Here is a 25,526-nt window from a genome sequence, read left to right on the forward strand (position 1 = left end):
AATGAGGAAGGTGTTCGTGATAGTTAATTACCATAACAAGTTATTACGATAATTAACCACACTGCAAGTCATGAATCGTGCTCTATCAGATCATGAAATGGTCCTACAGTACTTGATGCACTTGATTAAGCTGACGTGTCCATGCGGTCTTCTTGTTGCGCTTCTTGTTGTTGGGCCCTCTTGGCGGCCCGTCGTTCGGCCTTGAATGCCTCAATCTTCTCCCTCATTTCAGTGTCTGTGAAGGTTAGTACCGGTCTAAAGCAGGGGGAAAGCAAAGGAAAACTTACTTGGTATCACGTCTTCAATCTTCAACGGCGCCCGATTGAACGGATCGCTCGGATCGCTTAGGAGATGCGACTGAATCGTCGCCCGATCAATCGTCACCCGCGAGCTGGGCAAAATCACCGGGTCTTCCATCAGTGTGTAGATGAGCGGATCTAAACCCGTCAGCACGTGATGATCATGGAACGTCCCGAAAAACACCTACCAAGGAACTCGTCAGGAATCTCTCCCAGATCCTCCTCGGCCTGCTCATCCTCCTCCTTGGCTGCCCGCACTCGTTTTTGCAGCTGCAGCCATCGCTTAATATCCTCGTCCGACTTCAGCGCCCACTTCCGCATAATGTCCGCCGCCTTGTCGAAATTCTCCGGCTTATACGATCGCCCGTCTCGCGCCACAGCATGTATGAAATTGTCCTTGTCCATCAGGTTCAGATACACGTCCACAATCTCGCTGAGGAGCGCCCGCGGATTGAACCCATACTCCTGGAGGTTGCTGACCCGCAGATTCAAGCTCTTAGGCCCAACCATGGCGTCCAGGTTGTAGTCCAGCATGTCCGCCAGACGTTGCACAATCTCCGGCATCGTAAACGAGTCCGCTAGCGCCTCGGTGAACAGCTTGAGCATCGCTACCGTCTCGTTCGTCAGCTGCATGTACGACTTGGCCCGCTGCTGCGCCGCCGCCAGCGCCTCCTCTTTCTCCTGCCGCTGCTGGGGGTCCATCGACTCGCCCTCCCGCTCCAGCAGTCGCTGCGTGTCGTGGATCGTCATGAACGCCGTGAACGACTCGTCTAGCACAAACGTCACGTCGTTCAGGAGCAAGTTGACAAACCGCACAAAGAAGTCCAGGTTGTCGCTGGCCTGGTCCGACAGCTGCGACCGGTACACGGGATTCGGCCAGATGCACTTGATGATCTGGAAGATCTCGTACCGGATATTGAACTTGTCAAAGAACTGCGTGTGTGTCCCCGTGAACTCGGCCTCGATGTAGAACTTCATCACCGCGTGCAGAAGATACTGCGTCGCAAACGGCAGCGAGTTGAGCAGGTCGACGAGCACCCCTCTTCCGCCTCCCGGCCGTGGCCACGTGCCACGGAACATGATCGACACCAGGCCGGCCTTCAAGTACGGGTTCTTGATGTACTGCGAGCTTTCCAAAAACGAAATGCACATCATCACCAGCTCATCGCCCTGCGTTGCCGTCACGATCTGCGGCATGCACCACATGATGAACTTGAAGTTGCTCACAATGTCGTCCACAAAGTACTCGGGCAGGCAATTGAATACCTCCGGCGGTTGCTCCGGCAAAGGGAGCGTGATCTTTTGCCGCGGGAAATCCACGCCGGACACAAGGCGAAGGAGCCACACAATCACGTACCGCATGAACAGCATCGATCGGGTCTGCCACAGATCGTCAAACAGAACGCCTTGAAGGCTGTACTTGAGCGCAAGCCCCAAGTCCAGCCGGTCCTTGTATTTCTTCAGAGCCTCCTCGAACGTCCGCAGCTGGATCGGGTTGGTCGCCCATCGATGCCTTTCCGATTCGAACTTGTTAATGGTCGACTCCATATGCTTGAGGTCCTTCTCCAGCTGCTCTAGTTTCGCTGTGAGTGACTCGCTGCCGTAGTGGTGGGCAGCAACGGTCAAGAAGAAGATTTCCGTAATAAAGTTGTTCTCGCCTTCTACCTTCTTGGAGTAAAACTCGTCCGACTTTTGTTGGTCAGCGTTGATCTTGGTCTCGTCGCGCATGTGTACCCGAGGGTTCCGATGCAGGTACCGCGCGTCTATTCGATCAATCTTTTTTCCCCCCCGATTAGCAGATATTCAACTTGAGGAAACACTGAAATTACATACTTTTGTAAATGTAGCGTCCATAAACGGCTCACAGAGCTGATCCAAGCATGTCGTGATGTTGAACATGAATCCATCCGACGACACGGTCTTGGGATCAACCTGCATAGCTCTCCTCTTGTGATTCAGGTTCAGTGCCGCTGCGAACCAATCCAGCACCCGTTCCCGGGCGTCTTTAGACGCCCGGACAAGATGGTTGATCACATCAAGGAGGTCAGAAGAAATCATTTGTTGAGTCATGCGTAGCGATCTCTGCGCAGTTAGGATAGACGTCGGATCGCGGGTCTTGGGGCTCGAAAAATAGGTCATCGTCACAGGCCCCTGGAGCGGCGATAATCGGAACCAGGGGCCCAAGAGAGTCACGATTTCATAAGTTGCGGGATCGCCATTGGCCTTATTGAAGATGGAGGACTCAGTGAGGGCCACACCAATGGCGGGGTGGTGGACCAAGTTACGCAGCGCCTTTCGATCTCGGTCAGCTGGCACAATCGATTCCCACAGTGCACTTGGCGTACCATCATATACGGCTTATAGTCATCGTTGATTGTCATTCCCGCCAAATCTCTGCTCATCTCCTCCGCCGCGGCAATGAATGCTGGTTTCAACATCTCCTCTTCGTCGAAGCGCTTCACGGCTTCGGACAGGAAATCTGGGTCGATACCACGGTCGTCGTCGCTATCCAAAAGAAGGTAGGGTTTCAGCGGCGATCGCGCCGTCGACTCCACCCTATGGATGCATCAGCGACTACGTTCTCCCAACACCGCGCGGCATAACCAGGAAGTACCAACCCAAACATCTCTGGCATCGTAATCGCAAAGACGCAGTAGCTGATGCATAGGCGTCTGGCCTCTTGGACAACGTTGAATTTGGCATCGTCATCGTGCGCTTTTCGGAATCCCTTGTACAACCGCTGCACCCTCTTCCAGCACGGCAACAGATAATCCAACGGCCGTTGGCCGCCGGCAATCGAGCCGGCCTCGAGTAGGGCTTGATCCAGGACCCCAACGGTTATCCGAAGCTCAGAGCCTTGCTCTTCGAGTTCGCCTCGAACGCCGGGCAGGTATGTCAGCGGGTGGCCATGTACGTCCTTCTTCTGGTCCTCGTTCAGAGTGATCCGAAACACAGTGCGCAATGTTCGGTCCTCGAATGACTCGACGGGCTCTTCTGGCTTCGAAGTTGGCCGCTTCGGCGGCTGAGATCCAGAAACTTGCAATCGTGAGGAGCTCTCCACGGCCGGCGCGGGCGAGATCTTGATCCGCTTTCCTTGTGTCGATGGACTCTCCGCCGGCGGGGCGGATGAGGATGCCGGAGTGATGTTGATACGGGTTTGTGATGGCGCCGGCTGCGGCTGCGGTTGCTGCTGTTCTTGACTGGAGCCAGACGCATCTCTGGACGGTTGCGATGCTGACGACTGCGCTAGCTTTGCGAGCCGCTTGCTGCGGATCTGCGCATTGATAGCGATATCAGCGATGCAGCTCCTCCCGCCGCCACGGATCCCGCCTTACCTTGTCCGCATCGGAAATCGTGTCGGACATGGTGCAGATGACTCTGAGAGCGTCTCTCCCAACCCGATACCGCGTGGAGAGAAGTCCGGGGCACGCGGGGGATGCGATAAACGGCGACTCGACGGCGGTTCGGTCACGGTCTTTGAGATTCGCCGGTTTAGTAAGCGCTGCTTAGTCACCGACGACCAGCGCGGCGATTTGTTTCTCCGTCCCCAGTTGGATGTCTACTATGTAATTAGATACATATCTTAACCTCACAGTCTACTTCAAGGTCATATTCAGGATTGCTACTTAATTTCTCAAATCTATGGCTATTCACGGCTCTTTCTCCTCAAATATCACGCGAATGTTCAGGCTGTTAATCATGGGCAGATTCTGGAATGGGAGCTTCATCCAGTCTTGTCTCTTCGATAGTAGGCCTCTCATACGAACTTTGTACATACGACCATGCACTTCGAGCCACCTTATCCAGCAACTTAAGTACTATTGATATGCCATTCAAAACAAAAACGTCTCTTCGAAGACAGTGGGAGGCGACAGCTTAAGGTCTTGATCACCCCCATGATACACTGCACTCCCGACAACACCAAGTCCAACTCATACATCCTGTTACTTAGCCCTACCTGTATCATGCACACCTAGGCCATCATCTCTTCGCGAAACGACCGGTTTTAACCCAGATCATACCATGCAATCTCACCCTCATATTTCCCTGAATCCACAGTGCAGCCTCGCCGCACAAAGATCTGGTTATAGTCATCACCCACGTAAGTCCGGCAACCAACTTCGGTTCCCACTGGGAATGAGAATGCGAACATGCTCTGATTCGTGGCCACTCGACTGAAGGATTTGAGAGTGAAATCCGCGAAACCGCGCTTTGGACCCTCAAAAGCCATCTTAACTGTTTGGTACTTGTGGCATAGGGTGACCTCAGGTGACACTGTACTGCCGTCTGCTTTCCGTGAGCTCACCTGTACCGTAAATACCATAACCCCATCACGTACTTGTTGCTCGGCAGGTCTTGCCGTTCGACTCTCCCAAAGGGGGAGAGGTGGCATTGCAACGATCCTTATCACCTCCCCAATTGTGTACATGCAGGCGGCAGTTATCCACAAGCTCGATCCATGATCCGGGAAGCTGAACCACATCTGTGATGTTCGGATTTTTGGCTCCAAGACAAAGGGGAACGACGGCAAGGATTGCGAGGAGCTTCATGTTGACTATTGACCGTCCAAGCAAGGCCCTGAAACTGAAGTCTTTCAGGAACGAGTCGCCTATGTTGTCTGAGGAGTGTTCAAACGTCTTTATATCGCGTGCACTGGACTTTCCAGTCCAACCTGGTACCTACAGCTTCCTGGTTCTATGAACAGTAGCAGCTCGTACTCTTTGTTCGAACGACTGATTCAAAGCTGTCAGGTCGACTATCAACGAGATCAACTCGCTGCAAGGTTACCCTTACTGCAATCAGAATGTACGCATACAAGGTTCGAGTGTGGGTGTCTCGATCCTCGACAGTGGAGCAGTTGCCCATAATCAAAGAACTCTAGCACACCAAGGTTCATTCGTTGACTCATTCTCACTTCAGGATGTGAGGCACCTAATAGGTTCAAAGCTTGACAGTTTGATAGCTACACAGAAGACACAGGAGAGCTTCATAAATAGCAAACCACGCCTTATAGTAATCAAGCCAAGGGATGTTCTTTGTGTCGGATATCATGGATAGGCAAGGTGCAAGCTCCGGATGAAACGGTGAATGGACAATGAGACTCAAAAAAGCCAGGTACAGTAGTCGAGGTGCCCGTGGTCGCTCATAATGAAAACGATCTGGATTCAATCAAAGTCGGATCAAGTCCTCCATGTCTTCGAGTTCTGCACAATCTCCCTGTTACTTCTACCTCGTATTCACTGTGTCTGCTGGCATTGTGCTGTCATTAATCATGCCATCTCCATAAAGATAGAAAATCCAGGATTAACAAAACATCCCAGCGACTCCAAGGCCTGTGCGTTACAAAAGCATCTATAGAAAGAAAAAAAAAAAAAAAAAAAAAAAAAAAAAAAAAAAAAAAAAAAAAAAACAAAGACACAGGAGAGCTTCATAAATAGCAAACCACGCCTTATAGTAATCAAGCCAAGGGATGTTCTTTGTGTCGGATATCATGGATAGGCAAGGTGCAAGCTCCGGATGAAACGGTGAATGGACAATGAGACTCAAAAAAGCCAGGTACAGTAGTCGAGGTGCCCGTGGTCGCTCATAATGAAAACGATCTGGATTCAATCAAAGTCGGATCAAGTCCTCCATGTCTTCGAGTTCTGCACAATCTCCCTGTTACTTCTACCTCGTATTCACTGTGTCTGCTGGCATTGTGCTGTCATTAATCATGCCATCTCCATAAAGATAGAAAATCCAGGATTAACAAAACATCCCAGCGACTCCAAGGCCTAAAAAAAAAAAAAAAAAAAAAAAAAAAAAAAAAAAAAAAAAAAAAAAAAAAAAACAAACAATCAATGGAAACAATATGGGCATAATACAGGAATCAATCAATAACCACCCCATCCTATCAAAACAAGAATCAACATCAATACTTCACCTTGGCCTTGAGCTCATTTAGTCGTTTACAGCTCTTGAGCTCCATCTCACGGGCCTCCTTCATCTTCTCCACGTCCGGGAAAAACCAGCCCTGCGCGTCCTGGATCATGCGATCGCGCAGCTTGACCTCAGCATCGCATTCGACGCGCAGCTTGCCGACGTATTCGACTTCTACCCGTTGATCGAGCTGGTGGAACTTCTTGGCGCTGTAGTCGTCCACGTCGCGCGGGTTCAAATAGTAGTCAACCTTCAACTTTGGTGTAGTACGATGCATGGTGTAGGGGGAGACGGGGCCATCGAAGCGGAAAGTCGGACCAGAGGGTACTGACGAACTGCCAGAAAATAGGGACGAGAGGAGCGGCAAGATGAAGAGTAGGATAATGGGGAGGAGTTGCGTGAGAGAAGACCAGCCAGAGGGCGACGGTGGCGGTTGGTTCGTCGCTTCTGCTGGTCGTCTGCGTGGACGGTTGCCGCCGAATGTATGCACTCGAAAGCCTGGCCCGCCTCCCATATTAAACACAAACTGCGGACCTCCGCCTGTACAACCGTCAGTTCAGTGAATCAAGAACCATGACGTCCAGGATAGACAGGGCCTCATACCGAAAGGACTGAAGCCACCACTCATAGGACCGAAACTCCCTCCAAAGAACCGGTTGAAGAGCTCCTCCGGCGAGATCTCCTCCTCGAACATTGTACCGCCGGCGGTTGGCTGACTGCGCGGGAAACCACCGCTGAATCCACTGCCGGAGAAGGGCGACCCTCCCGACGGTCCGGCGCTGGGCGTGAATCTACTGTCTGGATCGCCACCGAATCGGTCATATTTGGCCTTCTTGTCCGGATCGGATAGCACTTGGAATGCACGGGAGACCACTACCAGCGACAAAAAATCAGCATCACTGCGTCAATTCCATGTGAGGAGGCGATGCCGGGAACAGCACGCACTCTTGAACGCCTCGTCGGCGCCCTCGTAGCCATTCTTGTCCGGATGTGTCAATAGACTAAGCTTGCGATAAGCCTTCTTGATCTCGCTGTCGCTCGCCGTCCTCTCCAAACCGAGGATCTCGTAGAAGGCCGTGGGGTTGCATTTGCGTATGCGGATCACGGCGGCCTTTTGCTCGGGGGTGTATTTGCGGTCCTGGTTGCCTTGATTGTGCTCGCGGCGCCTGGCCGAGCCTGCATCGGCCCCAGACGCGGAGGCGGAGGACATCGCTAGAGCGGATCAGCGCGAGTAAGACGGAGGAGCGGCGATCAGCAAAGATCGAATGGTTCTTGTTGATAACGATGGCTCTTCAGACTAGGGAGGGGATTGGAACCGCCGGAAGGAAGAAGTCCAGGTGGTTGTCAAAGTAGACTGAGATGCTCTTTCAGCCAACTCACTTTGGATGCATCAATTCATCCGGACAGAGAATGACGCACGACGGCTGTCGGGAGGATTGACGTTGAGTTTCGGGGATTATCAACGTGGTATCTTGCAGTCGTTCAGTTTCTACGCTAAGAACCAGCAGCCAATCCCCGAAGGTTGTTTTTCTCATCATCCATTCGATAAACACATCAACGGCACCCAGCTGCCCACGACAGCGCGGCCTATTCTTGTCAGATTACTTCGTCCCTTGAAATACAGATACTACCGATACGCTCGCAAGCTTCATGACAGATACCAAGCCGTCTCAAGAGACCAAGCGGTCTCTCTACCAGAAGTTCCGAGCATGGGGAGGTACCAAATCCAAATCCACGCCTGCTTGACCAGCAATCATTGATTATTGGCCTCGTGTTCCCGTGTTCTCCTTCACCGCGACGATCAAGCAAGGCAGTACTGTATTGACTCGAGTCGGTAGAGTCACCGTTCCCGCCAACGGTTCTCGCAACCTTCATCACAGCACAGCACATGCGCCCGTTCCAGTTCCTGCCCATGACCTTTCCGCTCGTGCTTCTGTTCACCTCGTACGCCAACCTGCAAGGTTTCAAGAAGGATAGCGCCGGCATCAGCGCGGCCTGGTCCGGCCTGTATCTCATCTTGGCGGCGCGACGCCGACAACCATTTATGAAGAAGTGGGGAGCTCGCGGGATCATCCGCGGCACGACAATGGGTCTTTGCTTGGTGAATCTGGTTGCGGGAGGTTTGGTGTACACGATGGGGAAAGATGAGCCAAAGGCAGAAGAATCGTGACGCTGGGAGTTGCGGGAATCATGGGAATGATACTGGCGTTGAGAAAAAAAAGTGTTTGATTACGAACCCTTTATAATAGTACGAGTTCTTAGATCCGGAGTACATGTACATGGGTCGTTAAGTACTGTAGTTGGTTGGGGTGGGCAATGGTTCATCCGTCATGACTGGTCATGCCTCACGGTACAACTTTTGCTCCATCATGTAGCGGCCCACGCCCTCAGATACCAGAGAACGAAGCCGGTTATCGCCCGCGCGAGCGGCCTGTCTGGCACGAGTCGAGCTGATCGGAAGATCCCCAGCTTGCGGTTTACCCGGGACCAGCTGTATGCGCTGCGCCCATTCCCTGTTCGCGCCCTCATGGTCGCGATCGCCCTGAGCGAGATCCCGCAGATACTGCTCCTGCTCCTCCCGGCCGCCCCATTGATCATCCGGACGCATGGTCACCCGCAGCCGATGTTTGCTGAGAAAGGGCTCCAATGGCTGCAGAGTGTACGTCGGGGGATAGTACTTCGTATTGAAAATGCGGATCAAGGTGTCGTAGCCGATGAGGTGCACCTGTTCCAGAGATGCTGGATACTGGCGCGACTCCTCTATGGCGGCGGCCTTGTCTACAAAATACGGCTTCTTGATGACCCCAACGTCGACCTGCGGCGGCTCGCCCAGTGTTTCTGTCAGCTCCTGTCGCAGATCTTGGGCCAGGAGAGACATCATGACGAGGCGGTCCTCGAACGAGGCAGGGACGGATGGCTTGTCAGCATTCTGCGTTGCCAGCAGAAGCAGCACACGGAAGGGCACAGAGGGGGTTTCCTGCAGGGCCGATGTCACGATTTGCATGTGAGCGAGAGTGGGAGGGTTGAAGGACGAATCCAGCACGTATAGCAGCGCGGGATCGGTAACCCGCGTGCTATTGCTATTCGCGGGAACCGATTCAAGGACCTCAAAGTTTCTCGAAGACGCCAGGAAGCGCGCCAAAGCCGCGCCAAAGCGGGCACGGAGATGAGACATCCTGAGGGGCTTCGGCAGGTAGGACTCTGTACACTCACGCTGATGCGCGGGACTTGGTGAGACTTTCCAGTCGGCTGGTCAGACCGGAAGCAGGGCTGTGTTTAAGTAGAGAGTATGGCGTACTCCGTAGCCTGGTCGAGTATGACCTGTAGACAGTCGGGAACTCGGGCTCGGCCAATTCGGTAGAAGCAAAGTAGCAAAGCTGCAAACTAATCCTCACTAGTGAAATTTGAAGACCAGTAGATTTTAAATTTCAGTTGCAAAATTCGCGATTTGAGGCTAAAAAAAAAAAAAACAAGCTGACGCAGCAAGTACCGGCCGATCATCCAGTAAATGCGACTCGCACCCAACGATGAAACGGAAATTCGCCAAGATGACCCATGGCTATGGACTCGAGGGGCTATTGACGTCCATCCGTTGAATTTGCCAACGCAGAGCAGGAGGAGGGGGACTAAGATCAGTGGAGGATTCTAGTGATGGTGCTAGACTCTCCTAGATAAGGTAGTCTACGGTAGAGTACATTGAGCTTGAGCCCTGAGAATATTGATGGAGTGAGTAGTGAGAAGATGAGCAGGGTGATCCTGAATATCAAGAGACCCGCACCTCTCACTGAGGGTCCTAGCTCTAACGTTATGCACTTATTTCACTGTACCATTATCTGCTTGTTGTTTGTCTAACATTATTGTCCTTTACATGCTCATAACGTACCTACCTAAGCACCTAGGTAGGTAAGTAGATACCTAGTAGGGAGGTACAGACCAGGTACTCCATACAATCCGAAAGAACTGCATGTCTGTCTGCTGCCGTTCTTGACTGTCGGCCGGATCTGCTGGACTACCATTGTTGCTCGGCGTTTAGGCCTTACTTTAGGGAGCTGCAAGATAGTACATACAATCTGAAGTACATTCGGCGAGTCCTACCCAAGAGCTTGACTTGTACGTACAAACAACCGCTATTCACCTCACTCTCCGTACATGAGTTGATATTACCTCCATCGACTCCAACGCAGTACTCGCCATTCATGCCGGCGTTGGCGTTCCAGTCGCGGTAATCGCGGACGAAGACTGCTCAATCTCAACCGCCTGTGGGATGGGCGTCGGGCCCGGCACCTCATACGTGGTCAAGGGCTGGTAGATGTTGATCAGAATGCCCGGGTCATCGGGCGAGTACAGCTCGGTGGCTGGTATTCCCTGCGGCTCGACGGTGCCGGAACCCGTAATATGCAGGTTGAAGCACTGCGGATACAGCTGGGCGCCGTTCGGGTTGCCCGCTGCGTGCAAAGCGATGATCTCGTGTCGCAGCACGTAGTTGCCCGGCTTGATGTCCTCGGGAATCTGAACCAGCCATCCGTTACCGTTCTCGATGAGCTGATCGTCAGCCCAGTAGCCCGGCGGGGAAGAGCCGTCGATGAGACCCTTGTTGGAGATCTTGAAGAACCGCAGGCTGGTCTTGTCGACGGTCTCGCAGTCGCCGTTGCAAGCGGCCAGATAGTCGAGGACGGGGCCTAGAAGTATTGTTAGTGGGTGAGACTGGAATGCAACAATCAGAGTCTCAAGGAAATGCTACGCACCGTGGTGGGACTCCGGCCAGGGGATCGGCTGCCATTGGATGTAGATCTTGTCGCCGGCTTTCACGGTGGCATGGCCGCGGGCCGGCTTGGCCTCCTTGTGGCAGATGATGGCATCGGTCGACGCTTCTTCAGGCGTCACGAAGCCGTTGCCCAGGTTGGGCGTCTCCCAGCCCACGCCGATCGGGGGGTCAGGGTTATAGGGGTCTTCGCCGGGGAGCCAGCCTCGATAGTAGACGCCGTTGACAACAATGTTGGAGACATACCCGTGCGCAGAGGTACGGGTAATGCCCGCGAGGAGAGCAAGAAGCACCGACGCAGCGCTGGAGCCCTTCATGGTGACCAGTGTTTTGGACGAATCTTCAGCTGTGGTTATGGCTGGAAGTCGAAACGCCGGGAGAGGGAGGAAACATGCTAGAATTTATACCTCAGAGTCGCCATCCCAAGCCGTCCGGACGTCGAACTTGGGCATCAGAGGTTTACCCACCGAGATCTCTCATGTTTCATGTTTGACGAACGTCGATTCTGCAATCCGGCCTATGGGAGACAGCGGTGAACCCGCTGTCGGTCTGTCGACAGACTATCAACCGCATGAAGACAATCTCCAGCCAAGACGCGCGGTGATCCTAGCCCCGTCATGATTGGTGCCCGGATCTATCTGAAAGCTCCGGCAAATCCACCTGCCCCGAACGCCACGGAAGTTTTGAGGAGATGGCCTGCAGGACTAGCCTTGTTTCCCCACGGAGATCTATCCTACAATGCCGGGTCGATGCTGCAGGATTTTTTCCTATTGGGAACGGAGATCGTACCAGGGACGGACGGCACACCCGCTTTCCGCCCCTCTAATCCTAGATTGCATCCACTCAGAGCGGTGACCAGGGTCTGGGGGAGACTCAGATGATACATTTCACTCTTTGGGTGCAGCATGTGGACTGAGGGAATAATATTCGATTCACTGCATCATACACACGGGACAGCGATGCAAAGCCATGGCAGGATTTGTTTACCCGAGAAATTCTGACCCAATGTGATGCCGGAACAGTTCATCATGATGTTCTTTGTCACTTTGGTAGTTAGTATCGACAGCCTATTGATGCACTGTTCCCTTCGGCCTCAAGAGATCTTCTACGAGTAAGTGAAGCCTGCGACAGAAGCCGTCACACCCATTATCTGTGACCCTCGCTCACCCATAACCGCAAAGAGTGAGTGAGTCCGGGTCACGGATAGTCAACTCCCGTCGTCGGCTCACTGTGTTGGTACTTTAGGGTGTGCTTGGAAACTTGCCCCCAGGCCAGGGACCAGGGGTGGCCGGGTGGGTCACTTGGGTATTTTGCCGGCCGGTAAATATTGCTCAAGATCTGGCTATTCCTAATACAGCTTAGTTAGGCACTCGTGCTCTTCTTTGGTGAATTGCCGACGCTCCGCGACGCTCATATCCTGCTTCTGGTATGTAAATTCAACATCGAAAACAAAATACGAACACCTCGGTATCTTAGAAGTTGACGAATAAGACTTGATCTTTTTCTGTCAATGAACGCAACCACTCTTCTTCTGGAGTGTGAGCGGAATATTCCATGGACTTATTCTTGAGCATTCAATCCAAACTGTGGTGGGACATTGAAGAGATGCATCACTGACAAACACTACGACCACTGCATCTTCCTTTACTGCCATGGTGCGGAGTACGGAGTAACATTCTGTGCTCAGAACTGTACTATCATTGACTGCTGCTCTTCTGAGCAGCTTGACAGCAACTGCCATGACGTAGGAATTGCATAGTACTTTCAGTACTGTACATAGCACATCGATCTCTCAGGCCCAAGCACAAACCCTCGACCTCCTCTAATCGAGGTCATTTGAAGTCTTCCCCACGAACAGAGCAAACCATATTCTCAAAGACATGATTTGATCACTACGAGTATCACTGCGTTGGAAATCCAGACATAAGTTACTTCGAAACTGACTTTCAGAAACGATTCTTGGCTCGGAATTGACGAAGGCACATATTGAAGTGGCGTTGCCGTTTCCGAGCACCCCTGATCTTGCAGCCGTTAAGACTTACTTCGAACTCCGTTCATGGACGCCAGAACCTAATGCCAGTAGTGCCGTAGATCTGGGCCTGTACCAATGCTCGATGAGTTCACTTGTCGTCTGAAAACTCGGACATGCGGAATAGTAACATTGCACTTGTCGAGACGGAACTTATCCTCGTAATTTGCATAACGCTTGGGATCAGAAGCCGGAAACAACGTCCTGCACTGGCGGGGGACTGCCTATCACATCCTTCATCTGAAATTAAGGATGATCCTCGACCCAGTGTCTTCGCATTCTGGTTCCCGGATCAACGTACTTCGTACAGTAGCGAGATTTCTTCAATCCGGGGGTCATTATTTAGGGCTCTTGGCTTCCAGATCACTGGTCCCTGTCCAGATGACAATCAGTTGACGGCCAATCATGTTCTCGTAAGAAAGCAGAACTCCATGATGAACGTTCAACACCATGCTTGGCAATATACTTCTGCACTTGAAGCACCGCCGAACGCTTCCGGATACTTCGGTGCGCAGGCCCTTTTGGGGTTAGGGAAGCACTACTCGTTTTCGATGTAGTATTGGAGCCTACGTACGGTCCCAATTGTGCTAGTAAATCCATTTTAGTACGAGTAGGTGTGGTGATGTTATACTTTTGCGCGGAATTCCGGTCAGCTAACTTGAGAGAGCCCAGGTTATGAATGAGTATTCGTTACGTGTGATTTGTCCATTCAATAATCCAGTCAGTTGATGAGGATCAGCTTGTTCGCTTACACGGGCTGCAGGTTAGCTCCCGACCTTCTCAGACTTCATGAGTTTAGAGGGAGGCCTGCTATACAATTATGCCGGTGGGAAAGATGTTCATCCGCCAACAAATCGAGACTTGATATCCGCCATCGGCCAAATGTCCAGTCTCCATGACCCGGCACGAAAAGGTGCGAGACGAGATGGCGTGTTCGTGCATGTGAATTGACTGTGGCTGGTCCCGCCTCCGGATGCTCGGGCCTTTTTCTATGGTATTCCAGCACATCCGCTCCCTGTCGCCATGAGATCTCTGCCGACCTCGACGTTTCTAACATTCTCTCTTCAAAAAAACGCCGACCGAAGCCCACTAGCGACAATGCTCAGTTTGCCTCCTTCATGGTGGGGTCCCTTCTCAAGAACAGACTGTACCGTTCTGAGCTCCCCCCAGCCCCTGAAAATGTCTACGAGGCCAAGCGTCACAAATATTGACCTGAATGGGAAAAGGCCATGCAGGCCGAGGTAGACGAGCTCCTCCTCCGCAAGGTCTCCCGGGTCATTGCACGCCCTCGCAATGCTCGGATCGTCCCAATGCGTTGGGTTTTCGCGTAGTGATGAGAAGGAATATCCGGTCAAATCTAAGGCTTAGCTCTGTGTCCGAGAGACTAACACCTCGACGATTTTCTCGATGCGCGCGCCGCTACGCTGGCCCTCCGTTCATTGCGTGCTATCATGTCCATAGCGACAGTCTTCGACCTGACATCGAGCAATCTGATGTCGTCAATGCCTTTTTCAATATCCGCCTGGACGAGCTAGTCTACTGCGAGCTTCCTCCTGGCTTCACCCGACATGGCTGCTGCATAATCTTACTCATGGCTCTTTACGGTCTTCGACGCTCCCCTCTCCTTTGGTTCAAAGACTTCGGTGCGGAATTTCGGCAGTATGGCCTCACTCCCGTCAACGACGACTCTTGCGTCTACAGCAATGGACGTGTCATTGTTCTCTTTTACGTCGACGACGTGCTTTGGATCTCCCGCCGCTCCTATGCTACCGAACGTAATGCCATGCGCCACAAACTGGAACAAACTTTTGCCTTTCGGTTCATGGTGAACGGAGAGCCAGCGCAGCGGCGCGCGCATCGAGAAAACTGTCGAGTTGCTGGTCTCTCCGGACACAGAGTCCAGCCTTAAATTTTGACCAGATACCCGTTCTCATCGAGTGAAACCCCAACGCACTGGGACGATCCGAGCATTGCGAGGGCGTGCAATGACCCGGAAGACCTTGCGGAGGAGGAGCTCGTCTACCTCGGCCTGCATGGCCTTTTCCCATTCAGGCCATCCACCGCTTTCCTAGCGGAGCATTCCCGAGAGATGTGCGGCAAGTCTATGCAAGGTAGTATTGGGCTCGTCCTCCGAACGGATGTTGCGCGCAGCGATCCAGTTGGCTCACTTCAGCACAATTGGCCGTGATTATGACCATGTCGACGAGAAAACGAGGGACAAAAGCCTGATGAGATTAGCAACACAGATTCGTGTATCAAAGAGCAAACCGTACCATGCATATATCATAACATCAACAAACTAAATCATGGAAACTTCTGTTCCCTGGCAATCCTCTCCCTTCGGACCTGCCACTCGACCCAAGTAATGCCCTGCAGGAGACAATCCGCGAGATCATCCGTCTTCCCAACAACGGACTCTTGTTGCGCACGGGAACCGCGGACGCCCATGTGCTTTTCGACAAACGCATGAACCAAGCCCGCCACTTCGGAATTCTCTCGTTGTGGGGGCACATGTAACGACAAGCCATCCACACCAACGGGCGGCTGCTTTTTCACCATTGCCGTTATCTCTCCCAAATGCTCCCAGCGCGACGGGTCCGACGCCAGTAGCCATTTCGCTACGACCCTAATCTTGCGCTGTTTCCCTTCTCTCGCTGATTTTTTGTGCTGACGTCCTTTACTCCCACTGCATTTTTCTTCGGAGCCGCCGTCGATCCCATCTGCAGTCCAGTATGCCGCCACGCGGCCGGGGTCGATCCCCTGGACTACAACGTGTTTTGCGAGCGGCACCGCGGCCGTGCGCTGCATGGTGTGCAGCGTCGCGTAGAGCATGGCCTCCAGCATGCCTACGCGAAGCGTCCATTCCTGAACTGCCGCGCTGCCGGCGGATCGGAACCGCTGCCGCTCCAGAAGGATGTAGTCCGGCCTGTAAGTCGAGAGGAGCTCCGTGAGAAGAGTGTATGCTTTTTCTGCGTAGATTGGTGGACTGTATGTTTCCTCCTCTTCAACATTGACTTCCTCCTCGCCTGCCAATGCTGGGTGCGATGCCGATGCTGCAAGAGAAATTCGTCGCCACGCATCCAGCTCAACCCCAATCCCCCCCGGGGTCCGAGAAACAATTAGATGGGCAAATGCCAGATTGCGTATCCCTAGATCAACGCTCAACACCCTAACTCGCCTTCCGCCCCCTGGCTTTTTGCCATTGTTGCCATCCTCTTTTAGTTTGTCCAAGAATGACGGCGCATTCATGAGACTCTGGCGGATCCTTTCGCGCAAAACGTCCTTTGTGCCACTGCATTTCAGTCCGGTTGCTTGTGCAATGGTCTTCAGCGTTGATGCCTTCAGAGGTAATAGCCAGTCTGTTGTTGATTTCGCGGTATGTAGGATTGCGCTGATGCGCATGTTGATCTGCGCGTGGGTTGAGCCGTTGAGGTGTTTGTTTATCCTTTGGTTAAGCGCGGAGATAAATCGGTCGACCGATTTCGGGCTTCGGCCGAACCTACTTCTGGCTAGACCTAACTCTAATGCTTGATTTGTTAAGTATACCGGTAACCCTAACCCCAGGCAGACAATGAGGCTGAAAGAAGAGATCAGAAGAATCAAAATTCAGGTTTTGATTACAGCAGATAATCAGAGGATGTCTTCTATGGACATAACCACCAACGCCTCGCTAACCCAGACCCAGTCTTAAACAGAAATAGGGTATGTACTACAATCTCAATACGATGAAGCATACAGCAACGGCCCCCAGACCCTCCAATGCAGCACCCCGATATGTGCCAGCTTCATCGCGATCACGGTGATTTCGCGCTGCCTTTGTGTCCGACCCATAGCCATCGAGGGCGCCGCCGCTACTCGAGTCCGCTGCGACTCGCAGATGGCCAGCGGGGACATGTTGATGTACTTTCGTGCCAGCTGGTACGTCTCGGTTAGAAGCTCTTGTCGGAGGATGCCGCGGTAGTGTCGGAATACTGGCGACTCCGTGGCTAGATGGCGCTTGATTGATTGCTCGGCTTCGGTGATCAGTGAATTCGGGACATCTTTCGGAAACGCCTGCCTGGCGCGGATCTCGTGGGCCAGACGGGCGATTTCCAGCGCAACGTTCGCGGCGTTGGGCAGGTGAGTTCCGAGATTGTCGCTTCCGCTGTCACTGGAGGTGTCCAGGAGACACGATAATCGCGACCGGAACCGTGAGTAAACATGCCGTCGAGATGCTCGGCACTCGGCGCGGCTGATCAGCTGCTCAAAAATCGACCAGCACACGTCGATGTGGATGAGATGGCGTAACGCAACTCGCAGCTGCCACAGCCGGTGCAGGTCGAACTGAAAGGTCTGCGGATAGCTGGTCGGCTCGTCGAACTGCAGCAGCAGCTCGCACAACCCTCGCAGCAGCACCGCAGCCGGGAAAAATGCTCGGTCCTCGGCCTCTCGCGACAGATCGGTGACCTGTTTGGGAATGCTGAGGTACCATGTCCGCGCGTCGTCCACTTTAAGCTCTCCCGTGGCCATCCGCCGGAAGAAGTAGTCCTGGAGAAACGGGACTGTGTCTTCAACAAGGGCCACGCGGAACGCCCGGATCTGATGGTTGGCGACGTCCTACCGTAGTCAGTGACGCCGTCATGCCTTCTTACCCTGCTCGTAAACTCACAAGTTTCATCATCTCCAGTAGTCCGAACAGCGTCCGCAGGCCATCCACGACTTTGCCCATGTTATGCGAGTTGTATCCCTCGCTGATTTCGGAGACCATGCGATCCGCTTCCTGGTCCCTCATCGGAGCGCAGTGCATCTTGAGCAGTTCGGCGAGCCACTTCGCGAGCCGAGCAAGATCCAGCACTCCCTTGCGGATCTGCTGCATCAAGAGCCGGACATCGAGGTTCTGCGCCACACACGCATGGTCCCGCTCCGGCACCAGCGTCCTGAGGATATCCTGCAAGGTCTCGAACATCCACGGCAACCGCGGCTGGAACCAGTCGCCGTCGATGCGGGACAGCTGCGACACGGGCACCACTTCGAGCTCAACGGCCTCGCCGTTCCGCGTGCTAGTGGCATGCGCCATGATCTCGATCTGAACCGCGCTCCAATATCGGTCTGCTGCGGCTCGCTTGCGCAGGCCCTTTTCGCCGTCCAGGTCGGGCTTGAAATGCAGGTCTGTCTCGAAGTTGGCATCCGTGCGCAGATGGATGTTGCGCATGATGCGGTCCAGGTCGAGCTCGCTCAGCGTTTCCCTTGTCACCGGAGGCAGTGGATCAGCCGTCCGCAGTAGCTGTTTGTCCTCGCTCAACAGGGACACACTCGGGGGCATGCGCATGATCATGATCTGGGAGGGCATGAAGCTCCCACCCCGGACCGGCAGCGAGGATGAGGCCGCCGCTGCCGTTGTTGGCCGGGTCTTGCTAGCAGTGACGTTCGGATCCTGCTTCTCCTTGCTCTGGGCGTCTTGACGAGGATGATGATCCCGGTCATTATCTGACGGGGATTTTGGCTCGGTCACCCGACAGCGATCTGCGGTATCGCTCTCCTGGTCATTGCAGGTCTCGGGGTGGGCCTTCTTGGGTTTTGGTTTTGAAAGATCCATGCTGGCAGGGTTCTTGCGAAGACAGGGCCGAAATACTTTTGAGTAGAAACTGAGAAAGCTGGAGAAAACAGGGAGGAGTGTCGTAAAGCGAGACCAGGCCTGAAGGCGAGCCCCGGTAAATATTGTGATTGCGCCGAGCGCCGCAAACAGAGAGAGTGAAGCGAAACGTCCGCGGCCGAAAGCAGACGCTAGAGCAGGAATGTATGCAGAAAAGAGCCGCGTCAGGCCATCCAGTCCGCCGATGAGGCCCGCAGGCCCTAGTTGAGGGAGGAAAACGGCGAAGCAGACGTCTCACGGAGACGGAAATCCCCAGAAACTCCGAAAATGGTCGAGAACAGAGAACGACGGAGGATTGGAATGGGAGAACGCAGCAATTATGAATCGCGCGCGATGCAAATTCATGGGCGATATATTCCGGTCAAAACCATTTATAAGTCATAGACTTCTTTGTCACTTTCATACTTTAAGATTGAGATGGCATTATGGAAACCAGGAGATAGGGATGTGAAAGGGATGGCCTCTTTTCCTATGGCAAAAATAACCTCAGATCAACCCTAGTTCCATGTTGGACAAAACAAAAAAAAACCAAAATAAACAATTTGTGAAAAACTCAGTTCCACCATCGAATCTCAAGCAATGCTGTCTTCATCTTCAATGGACCTAGCGAACGGTGTACACCCGACAATACTCGTATACCAATTTGTGTGAATTGTTTGAAGAATCATCACTCGCGGTTAGCGGTTTAGCGGACCTCCAAAGCAGCAGCGTCCAATCGCAACTAGAGAACAAAAAGTGAGGCGGCGAGCGATGGAGATGATCTGTGGATGGTGTCAAATCATTTATCACCTCCGTGGCAATCTTCCTAGGGAGGCAGCAGAACGAGGAAGAGGATTTCCAGTACGTGTACAGACAAATGTTGGTTGTCACAACGGATCCGGGGGGAACAAAAACACCAGCCTGGCATGAACAGAAGAACAAATTCGAGTCCCCGGGGGACAAAACTTTAACATCCATGACTTTTCATCCCATCTCGGCAGATGAGCCGACTGCAGGGAGAACTATTTCTGGAAAGGCATGGAGAGACTTTGTTCTCTTTTTTTCTGAAAAAGATCGAGTTCGCCTGGAATGCCGGAAATGGTAATAATACCATAAAGTCCTTGCTCTTCTCTACCGAGTACTTACAGTCAAGGAAGTTGATGGAAGGTTCGTTTATAAGAACCCAACCAGCAGGATCATTCTCATGAATCCATTCAGGGCATCAATTGCCACTGAGGATGACAAGAAGTTGCAACTACTAGCAGGGGTGTGCAAGACACAACACAAGACTTCCAAATTATCCCTGCGACAATGCTGGACAGAACATATCGACATTTAGCGTGCATCAAGACAGTAGACAGGCAGTGCATCTTCATGAGGCGAAATGTGCCGAAGAAAGAGGAGGGTCAAGTAAAAAAAAAAAAAAAAAAAAAAAAAAAAGAACAAGGCAAAGGAATAAGGCAAGTCGAACTGTCCTGGTCGGAATGGCTTGTCTTGCACCCGTCGGGTCTACGTATCACCGCGTGATGTGGCCGAGGCTGCATGAAGTATCTCGTTCGGATCCAATGGAACAGCGTCAAGACACAGATCGTTGATGTGGACATTCTGGCTGTAGACTACATTGCCCGCATACGAGTTGAAGTAGTTACAGCGAGAAGATCATGATGGTATCTTTCATCCATACATCCATGAAATGCATTCCCAAATCTACCGACCCGGCTCGGACAAATTCCCCCAAAGTTTTTAACACCTCATCCCGAAAACCCAAACCCCACGTAACACATCACAGTAAACATGGACTATCATATGGTGCAAGGCTATGATCGTCGCATCAAATAAGGCGCTTGGACCGGCATCGATAGCAACGTGTCCGCCCGTTGGAACACGTCGCCTGCGAAAAACCGATCGCTGTAGGAGCTTGACGGTGTCGACGGCACTGTCGCTTGCGCGGCAGGCCCCAGCGCCGCACTCAGTGGCGTCGCCGGCAGCGGGACGGACGGTGGCGGGGACAGAGCCCCTTGATTGAGGAACGGTGTCGACGTCGACGACGCGCTGGGCGACGACCCCGTTTGGAGAGGCGGGCCGTAGAGGTTCGGCGCTGGCGCTGTGCTCATGTCCGCGAGATATGACCAGGGCGACGCCTCGATCAATCGCCCGGCTTCCCGACTCGCTTTCTGGACCGGCCGCAGAAGGAGAATGATGTCCGGAGGCAGAAGCTGCCGGTTGCGCACCTCCCGCATGTCCGTCACTAGTTCGACAAACGACTGCATAAACGCCTTGCTCAGCTGCCAAAACTCGCGATGGTTCCGCATGGTGCCCCCGGGTTCCTTGACCTTCATGGACGACAGTCGCCGGCCGAGAGCCTCCGACACCTCGTAGCAGGCTCGACAGCGTTGGATGAGGTTGGTCCACATCCTGCGGATCTCTTCGCGCTCACCGCGCTCCTCCGCCATTTCAAGGCACCTGGTGAATTGACGACTGGCGACTGGCAGCGCCTGAAGTGCTGCATTGTACGCCACAGTCAGCTGCTTGAAGATACGCTCGAAAGTTGGCTCCTCCGCAAAATCCTCCAGACCCGAGACCGGAGGGACGCGGGTCGCCGTCGACGGCGTTGGTATCGATGGAAAGGTTTCACCCGAGCGCGGCGTCGCCAGCGACGACGGAACGGAGGTGTTGACGGTCGTTGCCCGACTATTCGATCGGCTCCTGGTACCATGATTCAAGAACGTGCCCGGGGGTGGCAACCCGGGTGAGAGGATGTTATTTGAGGGCGCCGTGGAAGCATCCGGAGCTTGTTGAACCATCGTATCCGTGCGAAGACGGCGCGGGGGCGGTGGTCGCTCCCGCCCTTGCGTCACCGTTGACTCGGAGGAGCGCTCAGCATCTATACTGCCGGAAATGGTCTCCGACTGAGACGGCAGCTCACTCAAGGCCGCGCTCTCTATGTGTACTTCCAGAGATGACTGCAAACTAACACAGGCATTTCGCAGCTCAACAAGACTGCCGTAGACCATCAGTAGTAGAGACCGTACATAGCGGGGATCGCCCTGCGCCACAAGCCTCCCAGTATTTTGCCGTAGTTGGGCGCCAACATGTGTGTACGCAGTCAGACATGTAATGCATTCTCGCTGCACTTCACGAGCCACCTTCAGCCAGTCTTCTGGTCGACTGTCCGTATCCAGCTTCTCGACTTTCTCTAGTGCTTCATTCAGCTTCTCTACATGAGTAGAAGCATTGTAGAAGACAAGCTCCAGACTGTGCCGGCGGGCATCGTCGCCCTGGATGACATCAATCAAAGTCGTAATCTGCGGATTGATCTGAATGAGCGCAAACAAGATTCCCCGTGCACCTTCGACGATCGGTTCTCGAGGGGACGCTTCTCGAAGTTCAGGCAGGCTTATTAAGCGTCGCGAGAGGCCGTCTCGCGCTTTCCGGCGCTCGTTCCTGGGGCTTCCAGAATCTGGTGAACGGCTGCCGTTGGCTGCCCGGGACGAGCCGGTCCGTAATAAGGACCCGTGGCTGAGGCCCCGGAGATGACTATTACGGTAAGGCCTCATCTCGTCTAGAGTGCCTAGCTCTGCCCGTCGAGACGAGAGGCCGATGCGTCTGCTCCGGGTAGCTGAAGGCATGATACCCTCGCTGTTGCTGCGATTACGTTCGTTGCTTCCTGGACGGGAGGACATACCGGGTCGGCTATACCCTCCCTGTGCACCTTGCCCGGAAGCCAGACGTTGATGGGATTTCATAGGAAGCGGTGGCGGCCTCGAAAGATTGAGGGACCTCGGGTCCGAAACTCCGTCAGTGCTCGGGATCACTGGGAATCGGCTACCCCCTCCGCGCTTGACCGGCTTTGGCGTGTCGAGCACCATCTCACCTGTTTCACTGCTGCTTTCGGCATCCGGTGTGGCGCTTTGCTGTTGTCTGATCTTGAGATAACGCTTGAGCTCAGCCGTGACTGCGACCTCGCGGTCCGTCGGGGCCATCGCCAGATTCTCCAACTCCTGCTCTTTTGTCTCAAGGACCCTCCGAAGTGGATACCGCAAATGGTTACCGGTCACTTTGAGGATCTGCAGTTTGTTCATGTCCGCCAATCCTGCAGGGAGATCTTCCAGCCGGTTCTGCATTATTGAAAAGACCCGTAGAGACGTCAAATTGGAGATTTCATCCGAGATTTCACGGATCTTATTCCGGCTGACATCTAGAATCTCAAGAAACGGCAGTTTGTACACCTATGCCCAACATCAGGTCAGATACCCATGTTGCCCCTCTCCGATTTGGAAGACAAGGTAGCGAAGGGTACGCACCCCCTTAGGAATTTCGCGGAAGTTGTTCGCGCGAATATTGAGGTAGCGAAGATGTGCACATTCGGAGAACCGGTAGGGAATCCGAACCAGATAGTTGTTGGACAGCGACAGCCTTGATCGATGCCGGTCAGCGTTGCACAGATCATCAACACTTGGAGGCATCATGCTACCTCTCAACCTCGTCTTTGATAATATCCACCACGGCCTCCGGGATCTGGGCGATATGGGAGTGGCCCAGATTGATGGTCAACTTGGGTCGCACCACATCGCCCATGGCCCCGTTGCTAGCCAGCTTCCGCTTTTCTTCCAGGATCCCATTTTCTACTGCTCGCCGCGCCAGCTCGATCGTTTCCTCTTGCGACAGCTGCCGTACTGGCAATTGGCCTTTCTTGCTTAATGATTCATCACTAGTTTTCTTTGCTGTTTGCTGGATCATCTCCGAATCTACCTCGTGGCTCGACGCGCCGCTGGCGGAGGACGCGGCCGAAGAGAGATTGGAACCAGAAGCGGCCACTGTGTCGTCATCTGCGATCATGTCGGGAAAGTGATCACGAGGACCTCGAACAGTGTCTTCCGGGCGGATCATGGTGCGGAGCATTGTCTGACACGTCAAAAACGAACCCAAGCGTGAGCTGGGTCCCGGAGCTCAAGTTCTTGTTCCCGTCCCCTTGGTGCTAGGGTGTTTCGACGCAGTTTGACGGCTTTCTTGTGCGAAGATACAGCATAATCTCGATTATCAGAATCTCAAATATCGGACGGCCCTCGTTGAGGTTGAAGACCATCACAGTCCGGGGCTCACTGGGACGGCTGGGAGAGAAGCGCGTTGATTGCGGGGAAGCACTGCTGAATAAACACTGCGCCAGGCTGCCAGCAAGCAGAATGTATGGTACTGAGCTGTAGGAGGCTGGACGAGCCACACTTGGGGCCTTCTCTTGAGCAAGGGGGCGGAAAGCGGCTGAGAGATCGAGAACCCTGCACAAGTGGAATGGCTGGAGAAGGGAATAGCAAACCAAACAAACAAATCACTGCGTTTCAAACGTGAACAATGGCAACTAGCTCTCGGACCGGCTGTATCCAGGGGTCAGAAAATATATTAATTGACTGCTGTAGCCGTGATATCACAGCATCAGGCATCAAATGTTCTGGCCCTGAGCCAAGCTTCTTCAATCGACGCTGCAGCGGCCCGATCTGGACGGAGCCTCGGCCTCCCACCACTGATCAATGCATTTCTGCAGAGGATGCACAATTGCGAACTTGGAAAAGGTCGTCTATCAGCAGCGATTGGACAGTAGCACGGCCAAAAGATGTATCACCGCAAAGAGTGGCACTTTGGGTCTCCAGGAGCCTGAAAGGTATTGAAACGTCAATATGTCACGTGATTCGGAACCATATTCCAATAACCACATTGGGAAAACAGCGACGATTCGGCCCAAGGGGAGCAGTCGTGTATAGACTGTAAGTAAGTAGTAACCTTTATTGGGATTATGTAGATTAGATGGATACTATGTTGTCTTCCATTCCCAAGCAAAAATCATACCCATGCAGTCTAGTATACAAGAAGTACATACAGGAATGATTGCACCATTTATGCCACAGATGTCGCTGGCTCTTCGACTTCGGTGCTTTCCAGAGAGTTTTCCGACGGTAGTGTGGCCTCTGGCGCGCCGGCAAACTGAGCATTCTTCTGTTCCATGACTTGGGCCTGCTCCTTGGCCCATGCCTTCCATCGCTCGAACTCCTTGTTCTCCAGGTCCATCGACACCTCCAGCATGCTTGGGCCCCAAAAAGCCCCCGTTGCCTCGGCCTCCTCGGCAGCAACCCAACGCTGAATGTCCTCTTTGAGACGAAGCTTGTAGAATTCGCGTCGTGCGATGTCGTAGGCGCGACTCTTTGTCATGTCGGGTACATTCTGCAGCAGCCACAGTTGACGCTGGACAACACTGCAGGAGAGTTAGCCATTTGTAAAATAAAAAAAGGCAAGATCCTCGGTCACCGCCGAACTCACCTTTCGCCGTCGAGCTTCTTTCCTGGTTGTTCAATCTTGCTCCAATCATACTTCCTTGAATCATTCCCGGTGGTCTCGAGCACGATTCGTGGCCGTGCCAATTCCCACGGATGGTCGCGGTAGAATTCCTTCCGTAATTCGTCTTCCTCGTATTTAATCTGCTGGGGCAGGAACATTCGCTTCGGTTTCTTGGGCATCGGCCGATATTTATCGTCGGGTTCAAAGACAACCCGGGGTTTCAATGTCTCCGGGTCGGTCTTGACCCGTTGGCGGAGGTATTCTTGCTTGACAGGCTGGCGCCGCACAGTCACTTCGGTTGGAGGAATATCAGCCACGACATCAGCCCATGGCGGTAGTTTCGAGATCTTCCCGCAAGCCTTCTGGCGGAGCGCGGTTTGCCGGACTCGGAGCGCGGTAAGGTTGTATTTGCCCATGGTTGGGGCTTATGATCTGCTTTGCTCCGTCGCAATGGCACTCAGAATTATTAAAAAAAAGCGCAATGTCAAACACAAGCGTTGGCTTCCGCGTTGATCATTGCTTCCTTGAACGAACAATCCTTGTCGAGTGCTGAGGTTGAGATGCAAAGAGTTGGCAGAA

At 53.3% G+C, this 25,526-nt stretch overlaps 10 protein-coding genes across 10 annotated transcripts; 1 reads left to right on the plus strand and 9 right to left on the minus strand.

Annotated features, from left to right (window-relative positions):
* Positions 1-125: 125 nt before the first annotated feature.
* Positions 126-3,664, minus strand: VTN31DRAFT_2173 (uncharacterized protein; the record flags this gene model as incomplete). Its single annotated transcript, XM_069402312.1, has 7 exons — positions 126-235; positions 288-437; positions 488-2,075; positions 2,133-2,591; positions 2,645-2,855; positions 2,918-3,573; positions 3,635-3,664. The coding sequence occupies 7 exons, from the start codon at positions 3,662-3,664 to the stop codon at positions 126-128; spliced, it is 3,204 nt and encodes a 1,067-aa protein (XP_069257269.1).
* A 641-nt stretch (positions 3,665-4,305) lies between these two features.
* On the minus strand, positions 4,306-4,849 carry VTN31DRAFT_2174 (uncharacterized protein; the record flags this gene model as incomplete). The annotated part of the gene is made up of 2 exons (XM_069402313.1): positions 4,306-4,586; positions 4,639-4,849. The coding sequence occupies 2 exons, from the start codon at positions 4,847-4,849 to the stop codon at positions 4,306-4,308; spliced, it is 492 nt and encodes a 163-aa protein (XP_069257270.1).
* Positions 4,850-6,210: 1,361 nt separating this feature from the next.
* Positions 6,211-7,428, minus strand: VTN31DRAFT_2175 (uncharacterized protein; the record flags this gene model as incomplete). The annotated part of the gene is made up of 3 exons (XM_069402314.1): positions 6,211-6,758; positions 6,822-7,091; positions 7,164-7,428. 3 exons carry the CDS (start codon positions 7,426-7,428, stop codon positions 6,211-6,213), a joined length of 1,083 nt encoding a protein of 360 aa, XP_069257271.1.
* Positions 7,429-8,556: 1,128 nt separating this feature from the next.
* VTN31DRAFT_2176 (uncharacterized protein) lies at positions 8,557-9,393 on the minus strand (the record flags this gene model as incomplete). The annotated part of the gene is made up of 1 exon (XM_069402315.1): positions 8,557-9,393. The coding sequence occupies one exon, from the start codon at positions 9,391-9,393 to the stop codon at positions 8,557-8,559; it is 837 nt and encodes a 278-aa protein (XP_069257272.1).
* A 333-nt stretch (positions 9,394-9,726) lies between these two features.
* Positions 9,727-10,070, plus strand: VTN31DRAFT_2177 (uncharacterized protein; the record flags this gene model as incomplete). Its single annotated transcript, XM_069402316.1, has 2 exons — positions 9,727-9,866; positions 9,911-10,070. The coding sequence occupies 2 exons, from the start codon at positions 9,727-9,729 to the stop codon at positions 10,068-10,070; spliced, it is 300 nt and encodes a 99-aa protein (XP_069257273.1).
* A 342-nt stretch (positions 10,071-10,412) lies between these two features.
* VTN31DRAFT_2178 (uncharacterized protein) lies at positions 10,413-11,297 on the minus strand (the record flags this gene model as incomplete). The annotated part of the gene is made up of 2 exons (XM_069402317.1): positions 10,413-10,897; positions 10,964-11,297. The coding sequence occupies 2 exons, from the start codon at positions 11,295-11,297 to the stop codon at positions 10,413-10,415; spliced, it is 819 nt and encodes a 272-aa protein (XP_069257274.1).
* A 4,016-nt stretch (positions 11,298-15,313) lies between these two features.
* Positions 15,314-16,411, minus strand: VTN31DRAFT_2179 (uncharacterized protein; the record flags this gene model as incomplete). The annotated part of the gene is made up of 1 exon (XM_069402318.1): positions 15,314-16,411. One exon carries the CDS (start codon positions 16,409-16,411, stop codon positions 15,314-15,316), a length of 1,098 nt encoding a protein of 365 aa, XP_069257275.1.
* A 315-nt stretch (positions 16,412-16,726) lies between these two features.
* On the minus strand, positions 16,727-18,584 carry VTN31DRAFT_2180 (uncharacterized protein; the record flags this gene model as incomplete). Its single annotated transcript, XM_069402320.1, has 2 exons — positions 16,727-17,605; positions 17,658-18,584. 2 exons carry the CDS (start codon positions 18,582-18,584, stop codon positions 16,727-16,729), a joined length of 1,806 nt encoding a protein of 601 aa, XP_069257276.1.
* Positions 18,585-20,437: 1,853 nt separating this feature from the next.
* Positions 20,438-23,522, minus strand: VTN31DRAFT_2181 (uncharacterized protein; the record flags this gene model as incomplete). Its single annotated transcript, XM_069402321.1, has 3 exons — positions 20,438-22,849; positions 22,925-23,036; positions 23,095-23,522. 3 exons carry the CDS (start codon positions 23,520-23,522, stop codon positions 20,438-20,440), a joined length of 2,952 nt encoding a protein of 983 aa, XP_069257277.1.
* Positions 23,523-24,509: 987 nt separating this feature from the next.
* Positions 24,510-25,363, minus strand: VTN31DRAFT_2182 (mitochondrial 37S ribosomal protein mS23; the record flags this gene model as incomplete). The annotated part of the gene is made up of 2 exons (XM_069402322.1): positions 24,510-24,864; positions 24,930-25,363. The coding sequence occupies 2 exons, from the start codon at positions 25,361-25,363 to the stop codon at positions 24,510-24,512; spliced, it is 789 nt and encodes a 262-aa protein (XP_069257278.1).
* Between the last annotated feature and the right edge of the window lie 163 nt (positions 25,364-25,526).

This window comes from Thermomyces dupontii (genome assembly GCF_041956625.1).
Source record: "Thermomyces dupontii strain NRRL 2155 unplaced genomic scaffold VTN31scaffold_11, whole genome shotgun sequence".
Lineage (NCBI taxonomy): Eukaryota > Fungi > Ascomycota > Eurotiomycetes > Eurotiales > Trichocomaceae > Thermomyces > Thermomyces dupontii.